Source organism: Anopheles arabiensis, chromosome 3, assembly GCF_016920715.1.
Source record: "Anopheles arabiensis isolate DONGOLA chromosome 3, AaraD3, whole genome shotgun sequence".
In the NCBI taxonomy this organism is placed as follows: domain Eukaryota; kingdom Metazoa; phylum Arthropoda; class Insecta; order Diptera; family Culicidae; genus Anopheles; species Anopheles arabiensis.
The window spans coordinates 41855715-41877218 of record NC_053518.1 but is presented as its reverse complement, the minus strand read 5'-3'; the positions used below and the strand labels follow the sequence as shown (position 1 = coordinate 41877218).

General features: G+C 39.9%; 1 protein-coding gene across 4 annotated transcripts in view; it reads right to left on the bottom strand.

Annotated features, from left to right (window-relative positions):
• Positions 1-21504, bottom strand: part of LOC120901959 (insulin-like growth factor-binding protein complex acid labile subunit) — a 171198-nt gene that overhangs the window by 8146 nt on the left and 141548 nt on the right. For all 4 annotated transcript variants that reach the window (XM_040310352.1, XM_040310353.1, XM_040310350.1 and 1 more), the window contains 9 exons: positions 10158-10576; positions 5262-5422; positions 4377-4702; positions 4164-4307; positions 3981-4085; positions 3781-3907; positions 3450-3646; positions 3086-3241; positions 60-206 (listed from right to left, as the gene is read on the bottom strand). In XM_040310352.1, coding sequence (XP_040166286.1) covers positions 60-206; positions 3086-3241; positions 3450-3646; positions 3781-3907; positions 3981-4085; positions 4164-4307; positions 4377-4702; positions 5262-5415 — 1356 coding nt within the window. In that variant the 5' untranslated portion in view covers positions 5416-5422; positions 10158-10576. The remainder of the gene's footprint in view (positions 1-59; positions 207-3085; positions 3242-3449; positions 3647-3780; positions 3908-3980; positions 4086-4163; positions 4308-4376; positions 4703-5261; positions 5423-10157; positions 10577-21504) is intronic.

Genomic DNA, 21504 nt, shown 5'->3' with positions numbered 1-21504 from the left:
TTTTGTTGGAGAAGATAATCCACCCGCCCTGAGATAGTTCATCCATAAATGTTACCTACCTTTTTCGTTTGCGTTATGAGCGGTCCCATGTGACACCAGTCGCATATCAGTGGGTTATTTTCCAGCTTGACGTCGCCGATGCGGGCTAGCTGGGTTGCGTACCGTTCCGGGATGCCGTTTAGCTGATTCCGGGAGAGGTCCAAAAACTGAGCAAAACATAGATGGATGGGAAGAAATAGAAAGAATAGGTTCAGAATGTGAGGCGCTACCTATTACATGCGCTCGAAGCAGTTGACAGTAAAGATGTACAGCATCGAGTGGCTTCTCGTGTCAGATTTTCATGGCAACTCGCTGTTGGTTGAAATGAGCTTGACAGGTTGCACTGGGTGCGATGCAATCGTCGAATCGGTTTGCGCGATCATAGCTGAGCTGACAGGTTTAGAAATTGGCCCGTACGTTGAGTTGAATGGATTTCTTTGAACTGAACCTTGTTCACTGCAAAAGGGATTTCAGTTTTCCATTCCATTGATTGTAAACACATACACAAGGTTTGATCGTTTGAAATGCATTTTTACGGCCGGATTAGTCTTATTTTTCGGTGAAACAGATTTTACACCAAATTTCGCACCCGCTCTCACTTGATCCTTGACACGGGGAAGGAATTCAAATGCAGTACCTTCGTTTCGTGCTTTCGGTGAAGTTCGATTTTTGAAACGTGTTTATTTCTCCACGGTACAGGCTTTGACTCAAAAAAGAAACGCTTCTAAAGCAAAGTGCTTGGCATCTCGAAAAGCTCAAAAAGCAATTTCTTTCCCACCGTGTGTGACTACTGCTCTCCCTGCAATGCACAGCAAATGCCGTGAATCGCATTACCACCTGAAAGTGGCACTTTCGAGTGAAACACGACTTGCCGCCGTGCATGCCGAAATGCAGTACCGATGTTTATCTTGTGGTGTATGTGGTATGCGCCCGCTACACTGCAAGGTATAAATCAAACATTTCATTTTGCAGGCGTGATATTTATTTAGCCTTTTTTCGCTTTCTCTCCAGCGCTTTTGTTTCGATAAAGCTCGTTTTTCACAGTGTATGTATGCCTATTTACCCTGCAGAATTGGTTTGCCCGGCGGTAGCAGACGCTGGTTGGCTTCCTAATTCCTGCACCACAAACCGCAGCGTATGAAGCTGAGCCGTTTTTTCCTCCCTTTTTTCATAGTGCATGGGACAATGGGAAGGGGGAAAACATAATACACAAAATAAATGCAATAACACAATTCCTTTCGGTAAATCATAACATCTACCGACACAATAGGTCGGCTGATTGAGAAGCTGGTAGCTGGTTTTGGGCAAACCACGTGTCTTGGAAGAGCATGCACCGGTGTAATCAAGCGGTGGGAGGCGCAGGAAGAGAAAACGAATCAAATACTAGTTTAGATTTCGGTTTCTTTCATTCGCTAGCTTTCCTGACGCTTCATGTGCTTTTTTCCTGAGCATTTGGTACGATTCAGTACGATAAGGCAGTGATGCACTTTGAACGCAAACCAGAGGGTGGTTCAGCCAATAAAGGGTGAAACCATGAACATGCTCAAATTGTGTATTTTCTTAATAAACTTTTTCAATTTATATTTTTGGTTTTGGAATTGGTAAAAAACCTCCTTACCGATTTCACATAGCTTTACGTGATATAAGTTAGGTAAAGCAATAAAGGTGTAGATGAAACTGTGAATGTAGTTACAGTTAACTTTCTCTTAGAGCCGACGGAACTGTCAAATAAGAGGGGAATTCAAATTACAGTGGCAGGAAGTGAATAGACGCGTTTCGACGAAACGATTCATCCACCCCAGGCTGGATGGCGCGAATCCATGCTTGTAATCTTTTGAAAGATGCAAAGAAAACTGTATATTTTCTTAATTAAACTTATTTTTGGGGTCCCTGCGCACGGAAGAACACTCGTTTAAAGGTTATTAATGATTTCCATACGGTAAAAATAAGTGCTAATGTGCGTACGTTAATAAAATCGCTATTTTTGAATCCACAGAAGAATCGTGTCATGGAAATACAAAACTATTTGCGAATCTTTTTTGAGAGTGAAAGAAGAAAGATGGCTCAAACAATCGTTCCGTGGATAGTTGCCTAATGAAAAGATCATACAAACTAGACAGAGACAGAACATTTAGTATGCAGCCTTGACTGTTGCTATAGGATACAGCAAGCACGATTGCAAATTAGAGCATACATCATTCCATAACCATGGCAGCACTATACACATATAACAGGGACATAAATTTCAAAAGTTTTCCAAGCAAGAGGAACAACAATGTATCGATAATGAATGGACTGTCAAAAATGTTCAAACAAGAGGGAAAAATATCAATGTATTTTTTTAAAATAAATAAATAAAAGCCATTATTCGGGATTTTCAAGCCATTGAATGTGTCAATTTTAAGGTGTACTAATTTGAATGAAGCACCCTGTGAATGCCCAGAACCGCGAATATTGGTTGATAGCTCATACTCAAGCACCGCAAGCTGCTATACTTCCGTTTCGTTCAATCGGATGGTGCACACAAAAGCATGAGCCGTGTGGGAAGTTGTCTGTAAATGGGCGCTATGAAGGGTGGTGTAAATTTGCTGTTCGAGATACGATCCATTCATTTTTTGTATCATACATCTCTACTTCGTGGAGTCGTGTTTTGCATGCAATGGCACTGTTCACAGCACAGATTGCACTGTTACCGTTCGAAACAGCTGGAAAAGAAAATTGATCTGTGGGTAGAAAACATCGCCAGTAGACAGAGAAACTGAATCACTCATCGTCCGTGGAAGCGCTCTTTTTGCGTAGTGCAGGTATTTTATCATTGTGAATGATATGTAGTAGTTGCGAAGGATATACAATTACGCTTGCTAATGTTGAAGCACAATCTTGAAATGCACTTGCAAAAAGGGAATGGAAAGAAATGAGCCTTTTCAATAAATCTCATGCAAGGGCTAGCCATCATTATTGAAAAATGAATATTCATGAACAGTATCGGAACATTTGTATGGAAGCAACAGCATGTTTTCTACTCTGTCCATAGGGTAACACTTACCTCCAGCTGGTTCAGCGGTTCGATGATTTGCAACGTGAAGTTATCGATATGATTTCCGGACAGATTGAGTGCGCTAAGGTGCCGAAATGGACTGAACAGGTTCAGTGGTAGTGTGCCCATATCGGCCACCATCAGGCTGGTGATGTTTTTTATAACCTGCGAATTCAAAGGATAGCGAAAAAAAAAGATTAGGTTCATATGTGGAATGGCTACTGGTGCATATATTTGCACATTTCGTATCGTAAGCATCCTGCTCAAAGGTAAGGTCTGTATATAGATCCTCGATTCTCGAGAGCATCTCCGAGCTTGAATGATTGATTGCGGATAATGTTTCTTATAGTGTACCACACCATTCCCAACTTACATTTATCGTATCTTCCATTTCGCCCAAATCCAGCTGTATATTGCCGCTAATGTTGAGCGTCTGCAGGTTGCGAAGTGGACGAAAGCAGACCGGCTCAATGTGGGACAGCTTGTTGTACGATGCATCCAGAAAGGTAAGGTTGGCCAGGTTCTCGAATGCTCGGTCAGCAATCTTGGCCAACCGGTTGCGGGAAATGTCTGTGGTTGAAAAGAAGAAGGGTAAATATTGGTAAATTTATTAGACGCATCAAAAAGGGCCCATTCCGCATAAGCCCACACTGCCATTAGGGTAATTTTTGAGCGGTTTTGATCGTTGAGCTCTTTTCACTTACCCAGTAGCGTTAGCCCCTTCTGGTGTATGAATAATTCATCGATGATCACCGACAGCTGGTTGCCGTCGAGGCGCAGTGTTTGCAGATGCCGCAGGTCTTTAAATTCTTCTTTGTCAAGAAATTTGATCTGCAAATTGTGGCGTAATGGAATGAATGAGTTTGGAAAGTTCAGCCAAGTGGGAAATGTATTTTGCACATACCTGGTTCTGTCCCAGATCCAGCTCCGTCAGATGGGATAGGATATTGTATATTTGGGGATTGATGTTGGACAGGCGGCATCCTCGCACTCGTAGTATTTTTAAATCCTGAAAAATAAGGATTACAAATATATGTTTATTTTTCCCAGATTATGTTAAGATTTTAGCTATACGGTTTAATCATACCTGTACATCCTTGAACACTTCCGGTGGCAGATCGTCGATGGAGTTGTAGCTAAGGTCCAGATGTTTTAGCTTGGCGAGATGCAGAAACAACCGTTGGTTGAACTCGGTAATGGAATTGTCTATCAAGTGTAGTGTTTTAAGCTCCTATGACAACAAAAGAAAGGGTTTTAGTTTCCATAGCAAACGTAAACTATACGCAGAAATCCAACTTACCTTCAAATGAGCAAACGTTCCACTAGCGATATTGTCCAGCCGGTTGCGCGATAGATCCAGCTCGATCAAATTATCCTGCCCGCGAAAGTTCTCCATCGCCAGCTGGGTAATGTTGTTGCGCGACAGATCAATCGTCTTCAGCCGCACCAAGCCCCAGAACGACCGATCGCCAACCGACGGTACGTTTGCATCGATGATGCGTAATATTTCCAGCTTTTTGAAGTACTGGAACTGTGGTCCCACGTTGATTGGATGGCGCGTGTTCGAGATGACAAGCACCTCGATGTCAGGCTCGAAGGAGGGCAATGGAGGATTTATCCACTCCACTGAGGAAGAATGGTAAGGATGAAAAGAAAGGTAAGATTTCGGTGTTGATTGTTTGTGAGTCATAATGATCACCGGCCAAGTAATTAAATTAAACTCTTTTGTTTTCATGTACGGATGCGATATGATTAATTTGAAATATAACCATTCCTGATAGAGAAACATGACCGACAAAGAGCTTTAAACATTCAATGCTTTCTGTACAGCTCCACCGTGTGCTGACTGAGAGAAAACTTCAAAGCCACAGCGTTCCCTTAAAGGCATTTCCGGGTGGTAAATGATAATGCAATCGGCAGTATTATTGCACACATACGAACAATGCCGAACAAATCCAACTATCTGTGCGTTGATTTCGAACGTTCTCAGATATGTATCTAGAAGAAAACTTCCTGCCCGAGGGTAGATTCATTTATTGAGTGTATCTGTGGCATTATTGTCAGCATCATTTGATCATTATCATCGCACACAGTGTGTCTGTTTTTCTCTGTTGCATTTTCTCGTTCCCTTTAGGCAATGTGTGCCTGACCGTGCGCTAACGAAGTGTTTATTCGATTAACATACCTTTGTTGCAGACGGTCCGGAACCGTCCCTTCAGGTCAAGATCACAGTGGCAATCGTCGGGACACTTTCTGGCGTAGGCTGGTATCGTTCCGGTGAGCAGGACGGTCAGCACGAGGAGCAGTGCTGACCCATGGGTGGATATGTTGAAATTCATTATGGTTCTGTGGAAAATCAAGATCAAGAAGAATCTGATGAGATTTTGAAAAGAAGAGCAAGGTAGAAAGCAACTGAAATATATGTTGACAGTGGAGGCTTAGTGTGAATGGAAGGCAAATCTATTCACCAGCAGATATGATCATAGAAGAGGTTATTTTGTTTGATTGAATTGTTTTGAATTTAATAACAATCTTCTTGGATTTGATGGTATACTTCATACGAAGATGCCACCTGGACACCAACAAATATATCCGAATAAAGTTTAGTTTATCTTTACTATGCAGTTACTTAAATATGTAAATGCAATTTTACAAATATACAAAAAAAAAACATCTTGTAAAAAGTTATGCACAACTAACTACGAATGTTTTGCAGTTCTGTGGATAACATGCCGCATTGTATGTAGAACTTATTAACTGTTGGTTTTATTCCAATTTCCTCTTGATTGCTGATAATTGTAGTATTGAATTGTAGAGTAACGTTTTGTTTCATAACAACTATCAATGTACAGGTTTTCGTTTTATGCTTTTAAAAAATTAAACAAAAACAGCAAAAATCAACTATTTATATAAATTCATCTTATTAGATTCGAACAAATACTACCTATTCACCATCGTTACAGGAGTTTTCAAGTCACTTTCGAATCAGCACATAGTTATTCACCGTATTCAAGATGTGTTTCAACAGCTGTCAAATGGTTTATTTGTTTAAAAATTAAATTTCAGTTTCAAAACATGATATTCAACACATAACAAAGAAATGTCAAACTCAATCCAGCTTGAGTCGCGTTGAAAATCATGCTGTAGAAATTAAACAAAATATTGTGATGCGAATAAAATGTCAGATCGATGTGAATTAAAATTTTGCATGTTGTGAATAACTATGTTTACATTCGAATGTGACTTGGAGAACCCTGTATTTTCTTTCCCGCGGAAAATAAAAAAATACAAACAGACAAAAATCAGCAAAAGCTTCTGGACACAATCCCTCAAGGGAAAACAAGGGAAGTCGTGAGCAATAAATTGGGTCAAAAAATTTATGAACCGCTCCACAGTAAATCACTCCAGCGTAAACTTCACCGTGTGTGAAGATTCATAACCGACAACACGCAGTGCAGTCGGTTGAACTCCGTACATCCTAAACAACATGCAATCGAATGTAAATAGAAACGCACGCACAGTGCGAACCATAAATCGATGACTATTAATGTCACGTTTTATTACGAAGTGAACCAAGCGGGGACAAAAAGCTGTACACGGGCATGGTGCTGTTGTAAGGGTGAGAGTGAGGGAGCGTAAAAAGAGAGAAAGAGAGAGAGAGAGAGAGAGAGAGAGAGAGAGAGAGAGAGAGAGAGAGAGAGAGAGAGAACATGAGTTTCCCTAAGCTCAAGCACAAATCGATGGGTGCGCCTGGTCGCTCACCGTTGCGCTTGGTAGGGTAGGAAACTATAACCTAAACTGCCAACCGACATTAACTTCCACAGGCAAGGTTGAGCATTCAATCGGGATCGGCTGTTCTGTCGCATTAAAGCAGTGTTGCAGAAAGGGGAAATAAATAAAATCGAACGAATTGGATCTGTCACGTGGGGCTTTCCTTTACTATTTCGAGGAAGGATTGTAGGGCGGTCATTTTAGTAGTGCAGGTATTATTTTTCAAACACATTTTTTAGGTTTTCTTCAGATCCTTCTATATGAATGAAATGTGTCGAAATGGTGCAAAAAAAAACCTTCCTACATTCTAACCAAGCGTAACCGCTCTCATATTTCATTGTCCTTTTTGGTCAATAAGGTACCCCTAATACTTTCCCAGGCCATAAGTTATAACATGGTTTGTTGATTCTGCCCGCACAAAAACTCCTTTTTCCCTCCTTTTCGCTAGTCCCCGTATTTAGACGCTCCAGTTTCCGGTGAACCTTGCCTTCTGGTTAGGATTTTAGAAAGCAAAGAAACACTTGCCTGCGGTGAACAGAAGTTGTGCGGTGTTGTGTTGTTGCTTCTTCACTTTCAGCTTTGTGAAAATATTTACCATCGCCAAGGAAGCACCGCTCAACAAGTCAACCCAAAGGTTCAATGGAGCATTTAAAAAAAAAACGGGAAAAGCAATAGTCACAATGTTAGAGGCTCTCTTTCTTTCACTTTCTCTCTTCGCTCACGACATCTTATGAGTCGCTTATCGGATTTAATGTCCGCAACTTTTTCCAGCGTACGGTAGAAGTAACAAATCTGAGTTTGAAATGGAAAAGCGATCGAATTTACTTTGACAATACTGGTTTCTCCCTTTTTCAGGCTGATTCAAAACAACCCATCTTCTTTTGATTTTTTTTTACCATAAACTCACGATGATGCGCTGTCGGAACATAAATTAGAGCTTGCGTTTGATTTATATCGGTTTATTTAGCAGAAAGCTTCACGCTTTCTGGTTATTTTTGGTGGCCGACACACCTGTTTTAGGGATGTTTTTATTTATTATTATTATTATTTGGAAGGAATAGTCTGGCCGAAGATCGTTGACAAGTCCTTCCTGCCAGCCGAAAAGGTGGAAGTTATTCGACCGTTTACAGTTTGCTAATAATTCGCTGTCACCCACCCCAGTGTGGTATTTTTACATCGAGATTCACCTTTTTAGGAACTTTTTGGACCGTCGGGGCAGGGTTGGAATTGGAATGGATTTAGATTTAGATTGATTTATTTACAGCTCAATGATTGGTATTGAATGTGTCAATATTTGCAATCGTTTCGGATGAATATGGCGCCAATTTTGCGCCAATGGTGGGCTGATAAAATGATGCGCTCGACTGGGAAGCATCAATGGAGAAAGCGATCGATGGGCAACTACTACGCTTGATTTCATCATTCATATCTCTTATGTTAGTTCAGCACTGGAATTGAAACCCAACATAAAGATAAGTAAACGAAAGATATAATGAAATTAAATCAATAGGTTGATACTCAAAACATAAAGGAACATATCAGTTAAATTATTAGTTTTATGACCAAAAAAACTAATAAAACAACAGATACAAAATAAATCATATGTTTGATATAAAAATGACACTAAAATCAAATAAATTGTCATTCTTGACGTTTATGCAATAAATCGATCAATGGAACTAAAATTATGAGATAATGAGAAATAACATTAATGATCACTTTAATTGCAAAATATTCATCTTTAAAGGTTATTTTATCATTATTTTGCATAATATTTTATGTATATTATGTAATCAATCCGGCTAAAATAATAGTTGCAAATTGGAACCTAACAAAATGAGCAATCTATATTTATTCTTAAAGCTATCTCTTAAATCCGCAGTACATCGTCCGACTGTACACTAAATATGCTTCATTTCATTTGGCTTCATTCGCCCATTTGAGCCATCGGTTCCATTCGAGCCACAAAGAAAACAAACCAGCAAAGCAGCTGTGTGTCTTGAACCCAAAATATGCCAGCGAAAGCACAGCAGTATGAAGTTCATTCGGATGATGTTCCGTAACAGAATTAAACGTGCTGCTGTTACTGATGCTACTAGCCAGTCTTTGCCTGTGTCACGTTACCCAGACGCCCGGCATGTTGTTATCGTGATGTTGAGTGATAAAAGTGAGCAAGAGGGAAAGAAAATGAAAAACGCTTAGCAAGAAAATCGTAGTCACACTACATAGAGCGAGAAGTTTCTTTTTGCTAGCACATTGCAAAGGGAGGATCACGTCAGTACCCCTGTAAGTAGCCAGAGCAGTATTATGGCAAGGATTATGAAATCGCGGGACTCCGGTAGGAGGCTACCGGAGCGGTTCGGGGACTAGGAGTGCCATGTAGTGACAACCGAATGAGCTGCAAACTATGGGTGTTATCGAAGAAAAAAGATTTGATTATTTGCACAAGCTTAAGATTGTGTACAACTGACAGCTGTTGCTGTTGTATCGAGAATCCGTGCGCACTGTGAGAGGAGAGCAGTGTTAAGGGTAGGAAAAAGGACCATTATTGGTACATGTTGTAGTGATACAGAGTTTTTGCAGGCTCTATGAACAGGAAAAGGAAAATTGGTGCTGTTTTCTTTGCCTAACTAGGATCTCCTGTATGCATGATTAGCTGAAGAAGATTGACTCACGGCACAGTGTGGTAAACTAAAACTAGCATTTCTTGTTATAAAGCTGGAAATAAAAACATATTAAAGCTTTCCAAGTTAATTTTTATGTAATGAGTACACAAAAAAGCTTATAAAATAACATGTTTAATTTAATACTACATCTTGAAAAGTAGTTAGTGTTACAATAGTGTGCGTGTACAATGCATGAAGCAAACACCTAACGCACTGGTTTTCGTGTGGAATTAATTCTCGTACTATTTCTATTTAACCATTTTGATGCTTGTTAACATATGACTGCTATGGGGTTGAGGTTGGTTAAATGTATGCCAATTATATTACGAATGGTTGTTAACTTTTATAGAATTATATGTTTGTTATCTGCTAAAAACCTAGACTTGTTGTGGCATTTGCATACCTTTAGGCGTTCAGTAGTGCGTGAAGAAAGACATAGAGCAAAGTATGTCGTGTTTTGTTGATGTGCGTGCAAAAACGGTTTATATTATATAAAACAGAAACAAATCAAGAATATCTCATTTTACATCCTTTTAATTATTACTTATATTTATATTATATTGAAAAAAATAATGGTATTGCGTTGATGTAGGAAAGCATGAGCATGATTTGATAAAAAAAAGTTCATATTTTTAATATCATACCTTTAGCGTTATGATGAACGAGCTGTAACACTATAGTAACTACGTAATTTTCGGTAGAATCGTTGCAACCACTGTTTTGCACACTAACTGCACTGGTCACGCTTTAGCTACAATTACTTCCACTCCGGTTGTGGTGTTGATTCACGGCATAAAAATTAAAACAAAGCACCGCACAGTTGCATACTGGTTCAGAAAACACTCGCAGCACAGGTGTCAGTCACCGTGTTTCACTTTCGATCGGTGCTGTAACCACATAAAGCAGGCAAAAGCGCACATATGAATGGAACCGATAATTATGCACCGGTTTGTGGTGTGCAGCACGTGCGAACGGTTTCATTTGCGGTTTGGCTGCTCAATGCTCGACAAAACCGAGGATTTGATGCGTGGTTGCGAGCGAGATTGGTGGTCACCTGGAGAAGCTGTAAGTAAAACAAAATGAAGTTGTTAATGAATTCTACTATATATAATATGACAAGTTAGATTTTCAGGAATGTATACTATTTTTTAATTATTGCCTATACTAACGTTTTTCTTTCCCATTGCTCTTAGCAATAAGTAAAGCCTCAGTTTAGATGCATTTTACAACTTAGGCAAACATCAAAAACATAAAAAGGGCCTGCAAGAAGGCAAGTTTGAGTAACGGCCGTATTTAAAATTCCTCACCATAAAGCTAAGCTGTTTCAGTTTTAACAGCTTCATCATCCCACGAAAAGATATGGAGTATTATGATGCAAAGTTTTATTGTTGGTTGGGGCTACTGCCCAGCAGATGCAATTGTAGCCCTTGCAGATGATTTAGCTAATGATTGCCTTCGTTGGATTACTTCTCTTCTGCCGGAGTACTTGAAAGGCAGGGTCTAATAAAGACCGTGTACTAAAAGCCCCTAGTCCCTCTGTTGTGTATTTTACGAGGAGAATCGTAAAGCAAATCGGTACATGAATGGTAATTTGTTGTATCAGGTTACAAAATACAGTTTAAAGCGCGTTGCTATACTCTTGACTCTACTCTTGGAACTTAAAAAATGCCGTTAGCAATAATCTTGTAACATTTTGAGTCTTGTTACAAGATCTACAAGTCTTGTAGATTTATACTATCAATTCTAGTAACGAATAAACCTTTAAAAAGAAGAACGCATGATGAAATAGATGGTTGAACTGAAATTTCTCCAGCACCAATCCAATACCAATTAGCTAACCGTGTTCAAAAATGCTTTCCATTGTGGCGCTTCCTTTGTGGTGTAGCATCAAAAATACAATTTATCTAATTGTTTGACCGCTCTTCGGCCTTTAGACTGCAGCGAGTACAAAAACATTGTGTTCCTGTTCCATGAACGACATTGGTGCCATAAAACCCAAAACGACCCCTCTTGTGAAAACAAATCCGAGAAGGTCTGCAAAAAATGGCCACTTATTCGGGCCACATAGCAAATACTTAGTGCCAGCAGCAGTAGCAGCTCCAGTTCAGCAATGGGACCGCAACAATTCTTCGAGTGGTGTTGAATCCCATCCCATACCCTCGTTCGAGTTGCAGTTTCCCAATCCACCACCAGCAGCAGCTCATTTCAACGCGATTGTCATTAAAGTAAGTAATGGAGGAATCGAGAGGGTCAAGCAAAGTGTTACAAAATGGTGGGAAAAATCTGGCCATTCTCTGCGGGTTTTGGAGAGCTCAGTAAAATCCAACCCGTAACTATTCAGTGATGGAAAATTGCTAGCTACAAGTACGAAGGGGGAAACGACGAAATTTGATCGGTGTACCATTTTGTGCAGATTGAATGTAGCTTTATTTATGGACAATTTATGGTAATGCAAAGTGGTAGTAAAATGATATTTATGTTTGCTAGCCGAGGTGGATGCGTATCAAGTGAAGTAAAATCTGGACTCTGTTTTAAATGCGCATTTTCATTGGTCCAGTAAGCACAACTTTCGTGGATTTTAGGTTTGTTTTGGAAATATGGTATACTCATATAATACATGTCTTTTCTGCCCAAGAGAGTGAAGGTGAACAATTAAAGCATGCTCTATTAAATGTTGTGCATTCTAGAGAACCAAAAAAAGATGTTATACCTTTAACTATAACACTGTAAAAATCTATTGGAGACACATAAACACAGAAGACATTTTATTCTATTAAATTCCGGTACACCTTTGTTTTAGTTATAACTCTATAGATAACCTAAGGTCCTACTCAATTACTTTTGCGTGCCTTTAATGTGGTTCGAAATCGAGCTAATTCATGCGAGTAATGTATCGAACACCCAATAAATCTTGACCTTCCTATCCCAGTCACGGATTTTCGAATAAATCATGCTTATAAACATTGGATTGATTTGGGCGGCACGCGGCAACGCTGTTCAGTACAGTTTTGCCGTCCGAACGAAGTACGCCACCCAAACGTGCCAATCGCTTGGCTAATCATTATTCCGCCATCGTTGCACAAATTAGTCCGTGTATGGTAGTGTTGTTTCTTTCCGCGTGCGAGGAATTTATGGAGTGTCGAAATCGAAGCTCACGATCACCACCACCATCACCACCACCAAGGTGGTTGAGGTGTTTTGGGAAATGCATTAGCCGTCGCCATTCGTCGGACGTGTTGGGAATGACGATTGATGCTTCCCGGTCGAGTAAGTTGGAATAGGGTCAGACTAGACGATGGTTCCCCGTTAAGCTCATAAATCAGCATAACAATCAATTACCACATAGCATGGTGGGCGGTCAATTTGGGGGAAATGCTCCGAAAAGCATAATTTTCAAATGGTGGGTTCTCCATTATTTTTTGGTCGGCTGAAAGCCAGGGGTTTAGATTATTGATGATTACGCGTGCAAATATGCAACTGATTGGAAAATGTGCGTCATTTGTTGGAGAGTTGAGCGTTTAGGAGAAGGTGAAGGTTAGAAGAGAGTAGTAGCAAATCATTGTCTTGTTGGTTTTTGGGGTGTGTGTGTGTGTATTTGGCTGTGTATATGAGTGCGGTAATTATGGCAGTATCATGAATAGCAAAGTGTTGATCTAATCTGTACATTTGATCCGTTCGCGGTATATGAAATCAGGTTTCACCAATTCACAAAGTTGAAAAAACGTTGTAAACGAAATTGAAAATAAAATTATTTTAAAGCTTTAGATATAACTGCCTGAATGTATGCAATTTACAAAAACGGATTGGAATCATTATTATTCTCATAAATAGCTTGTTTTTATCTCATTTATATCTCGTAATTAAATCCCGATGCTGTTGCTGCTGAAATGGGGAAACATTTCAGGCTTAAAGAGCCATTCTTCCACCTCTATCAGCTGCCAATTGTTATAAGGCTGCATACATTCAGGCTGAACCGTGCAGCAACGGTACGCTCGCAAATGTCTTCATCAAATAGCTTTCACGTTGCTCTTTAAACCAACGCAAGCATGGCGTAACTGCAATCCCATTCAGGTCAAGCTTTAAGCAGGCTTTTAGCATATGAAATGATTTAAATCCATTTCACTCGTTTGTTACCTACAGGATTTCCACAAGCTCACAGGGTAACAACATCGGTACACATTATCACACACCAGTTGCAGGCGATACACATCAACAACCGTATTATCTGGGACAGCTGCCACAAAAACCTTAACCAACGAAGAGACGTACGCTGAGGGGAAGCGTTTAATTATCCTACCACCAATCTCACCAAACGAAAGGTATCATCATGGTTTGTTTTTAATGCTTTCCTTTTACTGAGTAACCCAAAAACAACAACAGTCCGTGGCACTATAAGAGCCATAGGTAATTAGGACGAGTTTTCACTCGGAAAAGGACTCCATCCGATGCGTCTAAAAATGTCGCGGGCGCGTGGGTTGCATTTGGGGTGAACCGCCCATGCTTTGGCGAGCCAGACCGCGATGACGACGGGGATGACTTGTGTGTAGGAGTGGTGGACGGTAACAAGCACGAGTGACATGTTTTGACTCACAACAGTGCTATTATATTTTTGCCTCTGCTACTCTACCCGACCTACCCACACCTTGACATAACCCACACGACCACAACATAACCAGGGTGTACGTGTATGTATTTATGCAAAATCAGGGCTAGAGATTTTGTTAGCATCTAAAGAGCGTACATAATTCGTCAATTAGTTGCGGCCACACCCAGATTGGCGCTAAGAACCGCGATAGAATGGCGTTTAATAATTTATGAGTTTGAAATGAAACGAAAAAACCCCGGGACAAATTGAAGCTTGCACAGCCAGCAACAGCGAGGGGAGCGTATTATCGTGAGCGAAAGCTCAACGCACTGCATATTGAATCAATTAGTGTCAATTATGCGCTATCCATTCAGACCCGCTCGTGCCAACGGAACCGTAAAGGAATTATCGGGATGAGGGAAGGTTTTAAATTTTAATATCGCTAACAGGGCGTAGAACGCGGAAAAACATACGTTATTCGATACAGTTTTGTGGTGGTGGTGGCATTGTTGTTGCACTGGCGGGTGATTAAACCGGCCTTGAATGTTGCGTTTTTTGTCTGTCTGTTTGTCATACCGATAATGTGGTTTCAAACTAGCCACATGTGGCTAACACCGAGCAAAAACTGAGCAATGCTCTGATTGAGTTTATTATAATTAATTGAAAGCGTTGAATGGGTGCATTTTTATTGGTTTGTGTTTGCATAAAATTCATTACATTTTATACTTTTTGGGCCATTTCTCATGCCATGTGATTACTTTTGATATGTGCGCATAGTGCACAATAAATGTACAAAAGTACATGGCACATGGTTAATTAATCACAGCTGAATTATTTTTTTTCTTTCCAAAGTTCCGATAAACCCTGCAGGCTGCTGTAAATCAGTTGTAATAAATTTTCATCACGCTGTTCAATCGCGCATTCCCGTACCCTTTTAGCTTACGTTTGATTGCAATCGATTGTAGCAAACACGGAAAGGTAAATTAGTTTCACGACAGTCAAACAGCACACAGCCGGAACGACGATCACGCACGAAATGGTTAGATCATCTGTCAGCATAATCACTAATTAAATGGTAACAGGATAACCGGCCGCATCCCGGGCTACGATCGCCAGGAAGTAACCGGTCGCGTACGTGCTCGGAGTTGACTTAATGTTTTCCGTGCCACGGTACCGGAACGAACGCCACGTGTGTTGAAGGGCTTTGGGTTGGATGTGTAATTGTGTTATCGCTTTTTGGTTGCTCTTTTGGGCTTTCCCTTGTTGTGTGCATGTCCGGCTTGTTGGCACTGGAGAAAGACCTTCTGCATGGTACGGTTTTTCGTTTTATTTGTCGTTCATTTGCCACGTTTTCAGGTCCTCGTGAGGCAGGATCTTACGTGAGCTAAAGCTGCCTTTTCACAACGGGAGGAGCTTTTGGTTGCGGGTGTATGTCTTTATGTGTATGTGTGTACGGCTACGGAAGGCCAGCCAAGTATTGGGAATAGTATTGATGGCCGTTTCAGATCCGACGAAGTGTGGTTCTTTTGTTGCTCTAGATGCAAAGGCAGCAAATGGAGTCAACCGTTTTGTGGTTAAATGAATTTGTCAAAAATAAGTTGCAGAGCCAGCACGTGACTGAGAAATTATTGGACAAATTGGAGCTGTATGCGCTTGTGTGCTGGATATAATTTATTTCATTATTAGGCTTAAAATGTTTATGTATGGATCAATGCGTAAAACGAAAGATAAATTTACATGCTTGCATAATTCACAAAGTACGGATGGTAGCGTTTTGATTTGAGTCGTTTCGCTTTTCAACAAAATTCAAAAGCTAGAAAAAATCAACAATAGAACAAAAAAAGCATACTTTCAGGCGCAAAGCAAAGACTGTCCAAGGACAGTCTATATTTGTGCTTCAATAAAGCTTTAGTAATCTCTACATGGATCAGAACCAGATAATATTCAATATTATGGCAATATTTTGGCCTAATGTTGCATTCTGATTATATTCTAATTTAAATCAGAAAAAGTTATCAGAACAGCAATAATAAAAAGACCGTTTATGAAACATAAATAAAGAAAAGAAAGTAAATTGTACCGGGACTAATAGCATGAAATTACTGTTGACAACGAACGAAACGGCGGAATACTTGCCTGTTAGCTAATTTACCGAATAATGCATTTAGAAAAGGATAGCTTCAAAGAAGACTAACGCCCTTAAAGTCTCAATCGATGCGAACATTCAACGAAAAATGAATGAATTTTACTGCAAAACCGTGTAACCTTTTCGGTTGGTAGCGATAATTTGTCTATTATTTTTTTACACCCAAAACCTGATTCTTGTCCCCCATTCAAATGTGCTTCAGCCCCGAAACAAAAAAGGATTGAGGGTGCTATAAAAGCCACACCACCACGCATAATACCATAAGCTTTCACCGACCCTTGCGCCGTGCCTGGCGGGCGATGAGATTGTATGGAATTAAAATTTCATAATCATTGCTGCGGAGTGTATTTTTTCCGTTTCAGCTTGCTGTGGAATTTGGCGTTTCCAGCAAACATTCTCTTCTACAACTACTGTTGCTGCAAGGGTACGGCGGTATATTAGGCGAAATGGGTCGGTCCGCTCGTTAAGCAGAACCATTTTCATTAGGATTTCAATTAAAACCGATCAGTGGATGGATTCGGATGGTTTCAGGAGATTGGAGATTGGACCGAGCAGCAAAACCGTAACGGGTTGAAAATGGATTGACTTTTGCATTTACATCAACCCATTGCCCCATCATGCTCGTTCAGTGGGTGGGCTTTACGCGAATGGCACCACCATTATTGATAGATGCCAAAATGCCCGTAGGTGTTTTCTAATCGTTTGAGTGCACGTGTGCACGTGGCAAAAATAAAGCAATGTTGTATTGAATGTTCTATATTTCATCTAAATGAGCAAGAAATTCTTTGCGTAAAAAATGGCTTTTTCTGTCGATCAGAATTATCATTTATTAATTCTGTAAGTGGGTTTATTTCACGTGGAGCTGTATTTGCTTCTTTATCGATAGCCGAAACGAAAATCCAAGAATTACTCCCACCATATCTGAAAGCTTCCTGGTAGCGCCGTTTTGTTGACAGTGCTTGTCAATACCACTGATAGCGAGCGCTGGAAAGGATGGAGTGTCTAATTTGCATACTCACCGAAATATTAATGATTTTATAATGCACGCGGTTGCGCCCCCGTTTGTGTTAAGATTTCCCCAGTTGCCACAATCGGTTACTTTCGGTCGTTCTATCTCACCATCGTCTTTCACCGATCCTTCCATCCATGGGTAGTTGATTATTATTTTGCCTCCCACGAGCCAAGCGACTTTCCACCCAGACTTTCCCGCTTTACCCCTTACCACAGACAATAGGAAGCTCTTTTTTGATCATTTTATTTATAGCAATCACTTAAACCGATTAATGTTCTTGAGTCTTTTAGTTACCGAGAGGATCCCTTCCTTTTTTTAAGGCAACGGCTTCAAGAGTCACTTTATTTCCCTCCCATCAAGCGATCCCTTCCCATAGCTAGTGTCGTAACCTTCACAATAAATGTAAATCACTCTTGTGGAATAATATCAATTATACGCAAAAGCACTTTTACCAATTGTAATCCTTTTCTGTAGAGAGAACAATCGAGGCGCTTGATGTAAGGGATACAAGCACCTTTGCTCGAGTAAAATCTTACCAAAGGAAAATGGCCCTCATCACACAAATGCACCATCAAACCACTCTCGTACATGCTGATGAAGTTCGGTTCCCTTTGCCAGTGTACCTTTGGGGTACCTTTTTGCGAGAAATTGAAGTCGAAATTAGCTTCCCCGAAGGAACACCGGCGGTTATGGGGTGTTCTTTTTTTTGTTTCATTTGTGCATTTTTAATTAATCTTCTGTGTCTTTTCTGTTGTCAGTATGTTGGAATGAGCTGTTTCGAAGGTTTCTACTTGAGCGAAAGATCATAGAGATGCAGCATCCAGGTTCGGTGCAATCGTTTGGTAGAGGATAATAATCTAATGAGTGTAGCGGGATGTGGTGATGTTCAAGGGTATCTTTGAGGGAAGGATACCTTTACCATTGTTATTAAATGAGCTGTATAGCATTGCTTCTAATGAGGTGTTACACTGTCTGGGTGATATTATTTTAGTGGAGTTTGAATGCTTTTAATTATCATTTAAAAGTTGATTACAGTTGCACTTACGGGACCCATTAGGAGGTGTACCAAGCTGTTATGTGTACTTCTTTAGCTTTCAATTGTTTTCTGAAGAGGTTTTCAAACTGGATAATGGTTCAACTAAGTTAAAAAAATCATGATAATAAAAATGAATCAACTATACAAGCTCGTTGTTCCTTCGATGATTCACTATGCGTTAATTCTTCCTTTTTTCATTGTAAAATTAATATTTTGAAACTTCATGGCGTGTGTTTAAGTTTTCTGATTAGCTATAAAATGGGTTCCGTAAAGAAAATTTTTCCAATTATTTATTTTTAGTTTTCGTTTTGCATTTGTTATTTTTGTCACAAGTTGCGTTGATTTTTCCTTGTACTCATTTATAAACTATTTTTTTACTAAAATTCAACGACTGTTGATAGTTTTTCATAATTATATAATTTGTACACAGTCTCTCACTCTCACTCAACTTGACTCACTGCTTCAACTTTGATTGCCTGCCAACGATTCAGTTTGTGCTTTTTAATTGGCACGTTTTTCCATAAAAAATGATTTTTTTAAATAACCATGAATTTTTTGTGAGTAAAAAAACTGGGATTTTCATACAAAGGCATGGTTTTTAATTTACCTGTCAGCTAATTATAGAGCGTATAACTATTAAATAATGTATAGCAACTTGAACTTGATTTTGGTTGATTTAAACTAAAAATGTATTACTTCAAATGATGATACGGTTACAGTAAATCGGTACTAGATATAATAATTTATTATTATAGAAAATTACTCGCCGGCCATTGAATCTTAACGAGAGCAGTAAACATTAAGGTTACTTGTAACATTAAATTATAAACACAAACATACATATTCCAAGCAATACGGCAAAGCCGTCCCTCCTGAATAAAAAAAAACATACATATTTCAAATATTCGAGAAATCTTTAACTGTTCTTGAAAGCCCTCGAACTAATGTTGTATGTTGTTGTTGGAATAGTTTAGAGAGGCTTTGGCTCCAACGGAGTTCTTTCGCATCTGACAAATGTTGTAGTTAAATTTGCTTGAAAATTCATTAAATTGACGCACGATCTAACACAGAATTAACTACACATATCATCATTACAGAAAATAATATGTTATCATTTTCCATCGGTTTATTAGAGAGAAAGATATAAATAAGAGAGAGAGAAAGAAAGAGAGAGAGAGAGAGAGAGAGAAAGGAAAGAGAGAGAGAGAAAGAGAGAGATTTTAAGAGATAGAAAGAGACCAAGAAAATAACACTGAACAAAAATGAAGGAAGAGTATGAACATAATTATGTCAGCTTACCTCGACCAGGTAATTTATCACCGATACTAAAGAGAATCACGGTCCGAAACATCAACCGGTACCGCGTGCTGTCATCGCTGTGCTAGCCAGCGTTCGCTAGCACACTTACTTTAATTTTGCTAAAAGACTCAAAATGGCAGAGCTAAAATAAAGAAGGCCCGGAACCGGTAGCAGTGGAGCGTTCGTACTTCTTCTACATCGTCCGTAGAAAAAGGACAAAACGAAAATGATGGCTGCTGCTGCTACTTCTGCTGCCTGTACCATATTCTGCTACACCGTTTTTGACGAACCACACAACCGTGGTGAAAACTTGCAGGCACGTTTCAATAATTTATAGGAAAGTTTTTTAATTAAATAATATTTTCTCATTTTCTGGCTGAAAGTCGCACGGAAGAACTTTTGGTCGCACAATACAGATAGTTTCCCGGGTAGCTTTACCCATTGGTTGTACAGTGCGAGATTTAAAGGATTTTGGTTTCGCTGCATGAAATATCAGCTTCATTTCGTTCAAATGTATGTTCATCAGGTCCGTTCAACGAACCGCCAATCTTTGCTTGTTATCGGCAAAGCAATAAACCGATCATTCCGAACAGTAAGAGTTTGAAAATTAGACGATTTGTCACGTAGCAGACATGGGACATGCACCGTGCAGGAACGTTTCCCAAACTAAATCGCTTTCCTTATTTATTTCCCCTTTTTCTCCCGGGGAAGGATTTCCCGTCGTACACTGATTGACTTTTATTGCGCAACGCCGACTCTACAGAGCGAACACTACTGGCGGGAATGATCTAAATGTTCCCACGAAATCCATTATATGACAATTTTCCCCAACTTGCACATCATCTTTTGCACTGCACTGGAATCGAAGGAGTGGATATACTTTTGGGTATGATTTTTTTTGCCCTTTGTTTTCTACCCCACGCCACGTTATGTTGTTCGACGTTGTACGATTTAGATGCATTGCTTTGCTCCATAATTTCATCATACCGCACCGTGCGGGAGGGTAGAGAATGGCGACAAGACAATCTGATTTAAATTTTCGATTCAACGCGCGAAAGACTGTGCGACAGTCTGGCTGCGAGTGTATGATGCTTTTTGTACTGTTTTCTTTTCTTCGTGGATTACGGATGAAAAATAAGTCGATAACCGTCTCCGCCCGACCTTTCTCCGAGTTGGGCGGATATGAAAATCGATAAAATATAATAAAATATAAATTTAGATTGCTTAGCAAACTGTCGCACCGGAAGAACCGGGTAAGACAGAACGGAAACAGAGTGTAAGAAGAAAGAAAACGAAGGGCGTACACAGTGGCACGAAAGCAGGCAGCGATTTATTGGTGCTTTGCATGGAATTGCGATTGAATTGCGAGCCCGGTAGGCGGATGCAACGGAATGTTTTATGCGCCATATCTACGGCGAACTTTTCAAGCATCCTGTGCCGTTGGGTGCGTTCTGACCGAAGTGAGTAAAAAGCAAACAAAAAACAAAAAAAGAAGAAAAGTAGCAGAACGCGGTGTTGAACTGATCTGAGCGGTTCATTTCCGGCCGCCGCTTGGAATGGAAGCTCCATAAGGGGAGGGGCAAAAAACACAATCAAAGCGAATTTAATGTATTTGTTAGCTTTGTTTCTCACGCTGCACGCTTGGTGCAAGTGGCGGCGGCTTAATTGTGTCTCATAATCAGCTGCGTACTATCTTTGCAATGGGGGTCGGGTGGGTAAAAATATTTTTCCCCAAGTGCTGCCATTTCCGTTTGGTATGTGCGCAATTTGTACGTACGTACAGTTTGTGCAGTCGAGGGTTTTTTTTTTTGCTTCGTTGTGAAGTTGAGGTATTTGAGAGCAAATTGTGGGAAGGCATCTCAGAGCAAGATTAAAGAAATAAAGGCTTTAATAGAGCCGCAAATGTAGCTTAT